The sequence below is a fragment of the Myotis davidii genome, unplaced genomic scaffold, assembly GCF_000327345.1.
Source record: "Myotis davidii unplaced genomic scaffold, ASM32734v1 scaffold167, whole genome shotgun sequence".
NCBI classification, from domain to species: Eukaryota; Metazoa; Chordata; class Mammalia; order Chiroptera; family Vespertilionidae; genus Myotis; species Myotis davidii.
The window spans coordinates 4,751,128-4,763,497 of record NW_006300048.1 but is presented as its reverse complement, the minus strand read 5'-3'; the positions used below and the strand labels follow the sequence as shown (position 1 = coordinate 4,763,497).

Sequence of the window (12,370 nt, the reverse complement as noted above, 5' to 3'; positions counted from 1 at the left end):
GACCTTTAAAAAGCTCATTTTGCTTTGCTTTGTTTTTTGGTCAGAGACTGTTTTTTCCCTTTACTGAAAGCTGAGGGTATTAAATCAAAACACAAATCTGAAACAATATGTATCAATGCAAAGTTTAATGCAATCTTTTCAAAGCTTAATATGGAACAGGTTATATACAAGGCTTAATGTGGAACAGGTCTTTGACTGTCAAGTCTAGTGAATGGGTTTTCTTTTCAACCCAAACCATATAAGTTCCTAAAATATGTTTAAGACACACATCATTTGTTACTCAGGATATATAGTTTTAAGTCTCTTTAGCTATACTTTTCTATACCCAGGAGAAGGGGGGTAAAAGAAAGAAAACACAGGAATGCAAGGAAGGGGAAGATGAATATTGATTAGAAACCTATGAAGTGCCAGGTTCATACACATGACCTCATTTGATCCTATCAGTTAAATTTATCACCTTCTTTTCACATATGAAAAAAAATGAAGCTCAGAGAGGCTTTAGTCATTTACCCACACAGCTAATAAGTGGAAAAAGTCAGAATCTGAACCTAGTTCTTCCATACCCGACAATGAATGCTCTTCTTTTTAACATTGCCAGAAAACATTAAAAAAAATTAATAGGTAATTTATTTCTACATGTGTCCCAATATACTCTATAAGACCAAGAAACAGTAAGTATAAATCTACTAACACCCTATCTTGGCCAAGATGATGAAAGCATCTATTCTTAGTGTCATTAATATATCATAGCTCATTATTATATACTGGATGTTACATGGATGTAAGTGGTTTAATTATCTCATTAGAGAACAGGATTTATTATATACATTAAAACTAACCAGAAGAATAAGAGTCTAAACTAGTTACAGAAAACTTAAAACCCACAGAAATCAAGATTAGAAAGTTGAATAGAAAGCCAATGGATCCAGGTCAGGACCTCAACACAATGGGGAGATCTGTCTGGAGGAGTGAACAGGCGGACTCCCTAGGCCCGAAAGTTAATTTACATGAAACCATAAAAAGATGCCATCCTGGGTTCTATCAATGGTTGTGAGTCAGAACTGCATCTCTTGGAAAGTAGTTGTCATCCCTGGCTAATCTCAATATATCGAGGATGTACTCGTATATATCCCAAGTGTCTTTAACATCTGTAAATGACCTGCTAGAGCTACTGTCCATGAATTTATTTCAACTGGTTCTGAGAATATTTCCATTTGAGACCTTTGGAACTTACATAGGATGTTAAACGTCATGGATGCTCATCCCAAATTCAGAGAAACACCTCATGGAGGGACAAAAGCCAAATACAGAATTCACTCTGTAAGGATAAAGCATCTAAATGTCCAAAAAGTGGAACCAGTTTTCTATGAAGACCTCTTTTTAAAAGAAGTGGGTTTGGGAGGAGGAAATGACTACAGTCTTCTAAAATCAAATCCTAAGGATCAAGATGTACTTTAACAACTAAAACAAAAATCAAGGAGGCTCTTTCCCCTTCTTTGTGCTCCTTCAGGAAGGACATGAAGGTAGTGCTCCAGAAACTACCACCCATCTAGGTAATTGGTTCTCCACCTTATAAATAATAATACATTTCCTAAGTCAAGTGTTTATGTGAGTATTTATTATTTCCTTACTGTTAAAAAAAACTTTTTCCAAATCCCACTTTTTATCACTTTCTATAAATGATAAAAATTCAGGCTCCTACTTTAAAACGCAGGCTCTTTCTGTATCATTCATATATTTCTTTCTAAAATAAACATAGGAACTGCCATTAAAAGTCAATTCCAACCTAACCTGAGGGGCTGTCAGGAACAGTCAGCAGGAGGGCTAAGACTGTAAGCTGGGATTGCAGCCTAAATTGACAAAGTCCCAGGCTCTGTATCCCATACGTGCTTTTTAGAATGTTTGTGAATTAAAAGCAGCATGCTTGATGTCCAAAGTGAGGATGCACACCAAGAAAGCTTAAGGACCCAAGGCATCTTACATTCTTCTGTTTAAAATACAAAAGACAAGGAGAACACATAAGCCACTCCTAACTGTTTCACTGATGTTCTACTTTTATTCCAAAGCACTTCCAGAAGTTGTGGTCATGAGTTAACCCATAAAGCCAAAGTAAGTAGTGATATGACGCCTTGATAAAGCCAAAACTGGTTTTCAATTTCTGAGAGTTTTTATTTCTACCAGTGGAAAGAAAAACTATAATAATTTGGGGAACTTGGTGTTATTTTTCAAATGCTACTGAAAAGAGAAATGTTTAAATAGCTGGGGGAAAATAACAGTGGTAGCAGCGTGCTGATCCAGACTTAATAACTTAAGAGAAATACAGAAGTGTGAAAATCAAAGAGGAAGCTAGAAAGAGTCTGTTAGAAAGCAGGTCAGGTACGCAGGCAGGTTAAAGAGCTTCCTGCCACCGAAAAACTGACCTTTTTTTTTTCTCCCCAAAGAGTGGTATCCCTTATCAATGTTCTCTGTCCTATTTCACTCTTCATTTCAGCTCGATATTACTGTTTCCTTTCATATAATGTTAATGTAGTGATATAAAAATCTATTATTAGTGATAAATCAATTTTTCTTTCTCTCTCCACCCGCTCCCCCCACTCCCCATCTAAGTCTCAAAGACAAGTCTGGACCAATTTCTCCATCCTGCCTCTGGCAGCAGACTGTAGCATTTCAGATCCTCCACCAAGTCCCGGCTGCTTCAAAGGAAAAATCCTACTTTCTTCAGTTAAGATCATAAGAAATATAGGGGGAGGGGGTCAGCTCTGTTTGGACATAATTACACTTCATCAAAAGAAGCTTTCTTCATCTTCCATGCGTGAAAAGTCTGCAAGCAGTTAAGTCTGTCTTTTTTTTTTTTTTAAATATAAAAATTGCTATTTGGGAAACCAGCCAAAACTCAGAAAGCCAATATAGTAAAACAGTGCACACCCTTTGTTTCTCTTTGAAGTTCCTTAAATAAATATGTTGAGGGTTTACAAAGTACACTATCACTTTGCCATAGTTTCTACTCAAATTGATCAGAGAAAAGTTATGCAGCATCTACATAATACAAAAGCAAGATAAATGAAAGCACTAGCTTGAATCTGTAAAGTAAAAAAAGTACAATGCCCAATCTTTGAGATACTAAAATTCATTACTCTAGTTAACAACAAAATCATATTACATAAGAAGAACAATGTACTTCAGAGCATACAGGTATATCATCATGTTCAAATCTTTCTTGATTCTTACTAGGAAAAAAAAAAAAAGCTTAATGGTGCTATGGACCTGCACCAATAACTGAAAGAGAGAGAGAAAAAAAAAGAATGAACACATACACATACACACTTCACACCTAATCAGTCAATAGTGAGAGAGGAAGTGTCTTTTTTTTAATGAAAGTAAACTAACCCTGATGCAGAAATAACCCCTTTAATTTTGATTCTACCTACCATACACCCTGAGCTTCATTTCATTTCAAACAACCTGAGCTTCATTTCATTTCAAACTTTCAGTGACAGTATCTCATTAGCATGCATCATTATATTTTAAGTTAAAAAGTACAACTTCTTGGCCCTGTTCCTAGAAAGTAAACTAAAACTACTCATCGGAAACAGTTTTGCTTGAATTTCCCTTATCAAGTTTTTACAATGGCAATAATTTGACATCTGATCCAAACTAAAGAGCAATTACTGAACATGGTTTAAAAAATTGATGCTTCTCATTTCCTAATTCAAACCTGGGTTGGAGTAACTCTATAGGTCTTTATAATTTATTTCACCTTAATCCTAAAGTGGTCTATTTTCTCTCTTATTATTGAAATACTTAAAATGGAAATATTAGATTCGAAAAATAAATAAATGAACATAATACTTCTAAAGAATGACTATTAAAAGTCTCTCTATACAATAAGTAAATAAAGCCAAAAATCAGTTTCCTTAGAGACTTTTTAAAAAACATTCCTATAAAATAGCTATAAAAAACCTAAAAGGGATTATTTTCTATTTTATGATCTTTTTAAAGGATTCCTACCATCTGAATATTAGCATTCAGATGGTGTAGACCCTTAAATAATGTGGAAATATTTCAAGTCCTGATCATTCATCTGCCTAGGCGACTGTATAGTCATTCTAACACAAGTAACACATTATTCATTTATTCAAATGAAAAGCCTTTTGTTTAAAAAAAACTATGATTTTTGAAGAGTTTTATCATAAGAATAAATTAACTCAAACAGAGGTAGCATGTGTGATAAGTGAAGTGCAGCATACCAACTGTCCTTGCTACCACTTAGAGCAAAAGTGATATTATGAGGAAATTGATCCAAAGCATTCCTTTTTCTTTCCCCTTTGCCACTAAATTTACTCAGTTATTTGGCTCCTCATAATTCATAGCTTGAACCTCCAACTGTTCTTCTCTCCACCTTATGTGCTCACACCCAATGAAATTAGGAAAGAGTTCTCTGAGAACCCTGTTTGAATATTCAATATCATAAAACAAATGAAAAAGGCCTGAGTACTCAGAAAAACACTCCACTTCATCTGGACATATTTAAGTTAAAACCTTCAGTAACTCAGTTCAGTAGAAGAGGGTGCTGATCTGTATACAGACTGGTCCACATGTCACCAGAGGATCCTAATGTGCTTATTCCATTACTAATATTAAAAAACAGAGACCTACCTCGTCCACTCCGGCCCACAAATCTCAGATCGTTGAACCTTGCTACTTGGTTTTTCATCACAGCAGAGGCATTTCGGAGCTCAGCAGAATAATTTTCATCGTTACCCGCCATGACAGTAACCACAGTCCCATCTGGTACCTCTCCAAGGGCTACCACCTACATAAAATAGGAAACACAGCAGCAATAATGGCACATCAGGAAAGCTTAAAAACTGAGAAGATATGCTCATGGCGAATGATGTGTTTTATCAGGACTTAGTGCTCTTGTCCAGTAATGGCAGACAGAAATGAAGCATCTGCATATGGGTTAGGATGCCACTTCAAACAGACCAATGTTGCAGGGTCCACCCATTTCAAAGGCAGGCAAGGGTTTCCTTCATTTGTTGTTGCATTCTTCACCGAATGTATGTACATTTTTATTGAATCCCCATGTTAGGTTGTCCATAGGAATTATGCCACAGAAGGCAGGCTGATGCCCCATCTGCAGATTGCTTTGTGCACATCAAGGCACCGCCTGTCTGCAGCCAGGAGCAGCCTGAGGTGTGGTCTCATCCCGGTCACAGGCTAAAAAGGAAAGTCTAGTCGGCCCTATGGGAGATGACATTTAGGTGAAACCTTGGGGCTCCTGACTATATGGGAGCCTAACCATGGTGTGGTATCCAGGACTACATTTCATCTCCTGACTTGGGGTTAGATGTACTTGCTGTTAATCATACTGCAAATAGTTACTAAATGTCCACTCTGCTAGGATTCGGTGGGATAGACAAAGTCACTAAGAAGCAAAAAGTCTAGGTCCCGCATAAAGAAGTAAAACAGGCTGATAACGATGACTGACCAATGAGTGGTGTACACGGAAAAGAACACTTCTGTTCTGTCTTTTTCCCATCTGACATCTTGGAATGACACATTCGCCTCCTTAACCTTCAACAGTTAACCTTAGGCAGATTAATCAGGCAAATAAGGACCCAGCATAATCAGTCTTTGAGGCTAATAAACATTTTCACTGCTCCAAGGCGAGGGATCCCACTTTTAACCAGGGTCAGCTAACTTCCAAATGGGGGCCTCGGATTAACACGGAGCCTGGTAAGGGAGTGCTGGCGCGGAGCCCTTGCTGTCACGTATAAAACACAATACTCTTAATCCATTACCCGGACACTGACCTTTGATGATGCCCTTTCTCTCAACTAACTTCCAGGATCCTATATTCAGATTATTTCCATCTCTTCCTCACTCTCTGACATTAACATCCATATGTGCTTGCCTCTTTGGCAAATATCCCATTCCTCTATTCTCCTACTTTTAGAGCTACTCCCTCTTTTGTCAAGATTTCTGTAAGGGCAAACCTAAGCATTTAATTCCCTGCTCCCAATACAACTTGTACTTGCTCTCATCAAAGCAGATTTCTCAGACTATGATAAAAGAGACACTGTAACTATACTCTGGGGCTTAACCTCCCCTACCCATGAACCTAACCCAAAACTCCTTTACTCTATCCTCTGCTTCAGCCCGGGAGGTGCGGGTGGAGGACAAACATAACAAAACAAAACAAAACAAAACTTGTCAATATATATTTTTACACATACTTTTTTCTTAGGCTATTTTTCAATCCCATTCTTTCTTTAGCACTTTGTTATTTAGTTTAAAATCCTAGAGCTTTCCTTAAATCACAAAGCCCACTTCCACAGCATTCCACTGTGCTCAAATGATCCTCATTTCAATGTGCATATATTAATAATTTTTCTACTCCTTTTCATACACTAGCCCCAAACTGTGAGACTCGCTCCTAGAAGTCCAGATTTATATTAGTTTGAAAACTACAAGAGGGAAGGGCCTTTATCTGTCTTGTCCAGTACTATATGCCCAATTCCCAAAACTGCTTGGCAAATAGTAAGTGTTTGATAAATATCTTTGAAATAAACAAATTAAAGAGCACCAAAAAAAAAGCATCATGTCCCACAGCCAATAGTCTGTGAGGCTACCCGGTAAAACTCTGAGAGACCCAGTTAAAGGTTGAGTCAGCATGCCTCACTAGAGGCAAAGTGCCCTTGCTCGAAACTAGTTTTCTGACAACTTTTTCCATCCCAGGGGAGGGGGAATCATGCCAAAGATCCTTTACTCACAGTGTATGGTTACTCTCTTCGATCTGAGAAGATTCCCTGACCAAGGGTAAATGCCTTGAGAACACGACTTCCTCCCTGCATACTTGATCTAGTGCCTCAAGTGGCTACCGACTCTCTAGGTAATGCTGTATTGCTGATGGGGGCAATGTGTTTTTCAATTTTTCAAACTCACAATGCCAAAAATGTGAACATTTTGAAAATACCGAAATAATTGACTATGTTTGCCAGGATTCATCTCGATGTTTGACATTTTTTACACTCCGCATATTGCGTTTTAACACCTGCTGTGTGTGTGGCATTCTATGTCAAAGTAAATATGGAACCAGTAAGTGTATTAATGAAGGCAGAAAAGTTGTACTGTTTAGAAGAGAATGAATGCACCAAAACTCAAGAGGCCCCACTTTTTTCCCACCTCTGCTATGATCTCATACAAGTCACTTCATCTCCAGGAACCACAGTTTTCCAATATAAATTGGAAATAACTTTTTTAAGTCTGTAAAATGTAGAAGAAACTACATAAGTATAGAGTGTAATTATAATGATGTACTTTTTGTAAGATGAGGAGGCTCACTTCTATTCCAAGTCTGCTATGTGGTAAATACAGGCTTTTACTTATGAGCATCCTTAAAGGATTCTATTGAATATGTAATTCTTCATGTCCTGGGATGCTTTTTGTTGCTGTTGAAAGATAAAGGATAACTGCTGACGGGTTTCACTCCAGTCTGGCTAAATTTCAGAAGAAAGTAAGGAAATCTGCCCCAATATGAAGATTTTCAAGAGCTCTGGGACATTATTATTTTACTGCATATTTTTAACATAATGGGTTTTGTGTTTTTTTTAAGTTAGAAGAAAAGGAAAATTGATTCAATATGGGAAAATATGAAAGAACAGATCCCTAAGAGTGAAATACATAAATCCATTTTACTTTGCTTAAGCAGCATAATAATGACCATATTAAATACTGGTATGTCTTACGTATTATATTTAATAAGAAAACAAATAGGTAATCACAAATTGTGAGCCTTCTATGAGGCTTAGAACTTGGCCTAAAAAAAAAAAAATGCTAACTAAAATGATATAGTGACAACTTTTCCTGTTATGGCTGAACTCTATTTTAATGGTTAAATATGTTGGGTTATTTTTTTCTGCTATATACGCTACCAAATCACATTGGCTAATGTTTTTCTGAGGGGAAAAGGGGGAAGGGAGTACTGTATTTGAGTTTATATCAGTCAGAAGCGAAATTATATGTTTGAGATTTTTTTATAGTAGATTTCTGAAGCTAAAAAGTTTCCCTTGAAGATTTTCAACTATGTTTATCTAAAAGAAAACCAAAAGAATCAAGAAATTTTTGCACATTTCATCTGTACCAAACCCAAGCAATGGAAAACATTTTAAGGGGCAGAGAGAGAGCAGACAAAAATTGCTCCTTAACCAGTTAGGAGTAAGCACACATTAAAATTTATTTCCGTGCTACCCAATACAAAAGTTCTGTTCTACAAAGAATAATTTGTGATGAAACCTTAACAACTACATTTTTAAGTGTTTTTAAAACATAAATTCTACAAATTTAAGAAACTTCATGGGAAAGAGAAGTAATTTTACGTCCTGACATTTCAGACTTGAGAAAGAAGTTCCTTTATTTAGCACACCTCACTATAACCAGTATTTAAATCACATGATATGCAGCTTGTACAAAATAAAGGGTATTTCTTTAACTCTAGAAAACACTACTGAAATTTTGTATAAGATTCCTTATGACTAAATCTGTAAATTACTCTGAAAGAGGAGCAATGGAGAATTAACTCAGACTCTTAAAATTGTTTTTGTGGTCTTATTATACGGAAATAAAAATTGCCCATTACATTTCCATGAACAGAAGTCTAGTCTTAACTAATCAATTACTCTTACAGACCAATATGATCTGGCATGTTGTACTTGCAGGAAAATTGAAATATAATTGTTTTTCAAGATAGAATCTGATTAAATCTTTCTTTGGAATAAAAAGCAAGGTAAGGAAATAGTTGCAACAAGAAAAATTTTAATCCTATGGTAATTATCTAAAGATAACTTTAAATAAACTATCAAAAACTTTCACAAATATTACAGTTAATTTTTCAAGTTTAACCTAGAATTTAGGAACAACCATTGAATTGTAGAGAAAAAAAAGTAAATACAATATAAAGTATCATTTCATAATTTTTAAAATATTTGTCAAAGAGGAAATTGATTAAAATTATTCCAATTTAAACCAGGAATATATGTGCCATGTTTTAAGCTGGTTTAGATCATCTAACAATGGATATTCTGGAAATTTTTTGAAAGGATACGAACACAGCAATGACAAAGGGAAAATATAATGAAAGATATCTTATCATGCCTGTTTTCAAATGTAAGTTTCCTAACATTTTTTTAATATTTGTTTTCCATCTGAAAGTTTTTATTTCAATTACTTTACCAATAAGTTTCATATATTCAAGCCTAACATTTTTAACTTTAAGTAATTGGATTGTATTTAAAGGCATAACACAAAAATTTGTCTATCTTCGCACAACTTGAAATCTATTGTGATTTATAGAATTTTGCATAACGGTCCATGGTAGGCATAATAAGGTATTAACCGGTTTAATAACCTGTTTTTCTTTGTTTAGGTATATTTATATTAAAAAGACACAAACATAAAAATCTGATCATTAAATATATAAGGAAAATACAACTCACTAGTGTCAACTGTTTATTAGTTGCATATTTGGTTCTGAAAATAGGCCAATTATGTCAAAAAAAATTATTTTCAGCTAGAAATTGCCCCATCATTTTGAAACCCTACTTATGACAAATACTGAAAGCTATCATTAAGCATACAGAATTAACTATGAGTAATAGATCATACATCTAAAAATGCGTTTTCTTTAACATTGCCAGAAAAACATATGATACTGGTAAATATATAGTGCAATGTTCTCTAACTTAAAACAGCGCAGTAACTGTGCGCTTACTATAGTTTTAAAATATACATCTGGACTTAAAATTTCTGCATAGTGTTTCAGCTTGAAGCTATTTAAAGCAACTGAGTTATGAACCCTGAACACCGGGCTTCATAGTGGAAATGCTGACAGACCCCTAACTACAAGGGTGCTACTGGATGCAGGGCTGACGTACTCTCTCTTTTTCTATCTGACCACTAACTAAAGTGATGAATTTGCAATCTGCTTTTTTGTCACTAGAATTTCAAGGACAGAAAGGCCTGGGACCCTCTAATAGAATGTCTTAACTATTTTAAGCTTTCGGTGAGATACACCTGAAAGAAATGTTAAAAATATTTATTTCCATTTCCTTGACACCTGGGAGGGCTGAACTTTTCAAAACTGCAGAACTTTGTTAAAAATACAATGCTGATAAACAACTTGACATATTTTAAAGTATGCTGGAGTTGAGTATCAACAAATTAAGTATTCTTATATAATCCCTGAACAAGATCAGATGGACAACACTAACACATTACTTAATACAATACGTTGTTAATATCACTTTGAAGCACTATTTTAAATGAACATATCAAGACACAGTTCATTGAATTCATTTCTGATTCTCTACAGTGGTGAGCTCAGTATCACAGACATAAAATACAGGCTCAATAAATATTGTATTGATCTGAATATCAGATTTCTCAACAATTCAGTTCTCTGTGTGTTTTAAGATAGAGTATTTACCTGTCTGTTATCTACCCAATAACACCATAATTTACTTTGTATATGGCTCTATCATAGCCAAATTGTTCTCATCACTTTTAAAATTTCCTCATATTATTTCTTCATTACAGATGTATTTGCTTTTGTTGCAAGTGTAGAAAGCCTACTGCTCACAGGCTCTTACCTCAAAAAAAAAGGTAAAGAGAGTCTATTGTTACTAACATTCTGATGGAAACAGAAATTGTTGTCTATATCTGGATGTTCCAAATATCTACACCTCCTTTTCAGCAGAGACAAAACTTCTATATTAAGAGGATCTCAGCTATCACCTACTATTTGAATTCTGTTAAGCACAGGTATGTGCGTTCACGTTTTAGGTTAACTCAATTTCTTTTTTAGTTAATATGTATTTAATATTTCCTTTAGTATGGTCATGTGTTAACTATGGCTTTGTTTGCTGGTTACAAGTAAAATCACCCTAATTAACAATAAATATGATTAATAGCAAAGAAAGCAATTTCTTTTCAAAAGTAATTTTTAAAAGGTGGTGGCACAGAGCCCTAAGTGCAACCAAAATCTGAGAACAGGTCAAACTAAATTGCATCCTATCTGTATGCCAAAAACATCCTTTTATCTAAAATACTCAAGTTCAAAAATCAATTCAGCACCATAAATATGAAAGAATAGTTCAAAATAGCTATACTTAAACACGTTTAGCAGAACAAACGGAATGCAGACCATCAAACATCTAAATGTTATCTTTAAAAATGCAGGCACTTATCCTTAAATTTTCACATACCCTGACTTGTGGCATTGTGGAGACAATATATATATATGCTTATTAGACAGGTTTTTGTGTGTGTGTGTGTTTGGGGTTTTTTTTGGGGGGGGGGAAGAGGGCTGGAAATAAAGGCTAATTAGAAAATTCTGGGCCCTTGGACGACGAACATTGTAGAAGATATCTCTTGTACAGAAATTTAAATTTCTACAATATTCTGAGCTTTTTGTGTTTCAAGAAGAAAACAACCTACAAAAATGGGTGGTTTATAAAAGGAGAAATGGGACGGTTAAAAACACACACACATACATTTCTTGAGCCAAGTGCAAAATGGAACTTGCCCCAGAATGCAGCATCCCCTTTCCATAACAGTCCATCCTGAATTCTGTTCTGATATAAGACCTAGGGAGATAACCAGCTCTAATTGACCTGGACTCCTCTCTTTCCACCCCACCCACACATGGAATCTGAACGGATGCCTGGGGGGACGGGGGAGGATGGGGGCGAATCAACAACGGGGAACTGCCAGTGGCCCTTGGGAGTTTGGCCCCAGGGTCCAGAGTGAAGAATCTGGCATGATTCCTCCTCTTTTCCCTTTACCCCATGCCCTTGCTACCCTGCTCTCCTTCGATCCCAGAGCCCAAGGGTCCAGGCTAGATGGGGCCAGAAGCGGCTTTCGGAGGCTGTTCTCCGTGGATGGCTCCACGGCCCCCTCCATCCCGGCGTCTAGTCCCGCGACTGCCCAGGGACCCGCTTCCCTTCCACCCAGCTCCGCCCTGGGGGCTCCGCGTCTCCCCCAGGCGAGGGCTGCCTTAGCCATCCGGGTCGCTTTATTGACACCCATCAGGCTACTGTTCTGGACCCTACACCCTCAACCTGCCGAGCCGAGGCCGGCGACACCCGCTTCGGACACCCGCCCTCCAACTAACGGCCCGGCGGCGGAGGAGGCCGCGGAGGGCGCTCCCAAACCCCGGGATCACTCCCTCTGCGCCCAGGCCACCCGCCCGAGCCTCCCACGACCTTACAGAACCCGGAGGGAGCTTCGGGATCCCAGTCCTTTAGCAGTAATAAGACAAATCCGCAAAATTTCACCTCCGATTTCAAGGCTGGTCAACGGAAGGCATCTC

General features: G+C 36.8%; 1 protein-coding gene across 1 annotated transcript in view; it reads right to left on the bottom strand.

Annotated features, from left to right (window-relative positions):
• The window catches only part of RUNX2 (runt related transcription factor 2), a 119,595-nt gene extending 107,634 nt beyond the window's left edge, over positions 1–11,961 (bottom strand). Inside the window, exons 1-2 of the mRNA XM_015572160.1 lie at positions 11,860–11,961; positions 4,657–4,813 (exon numbers count right to left, since the gene is read on the bottom strand). Coding sequence (XP_015427646.1) covers positions 4,657–4,813; positions 11,860–11,961 — 259 coding nt within the window. The remainder of the gene's footprint in view (positions 1–4,656; positions 4,814–11,859) is intronic.
• Positions 11,962–12,370: the final 409 nt, after the last annotated feature.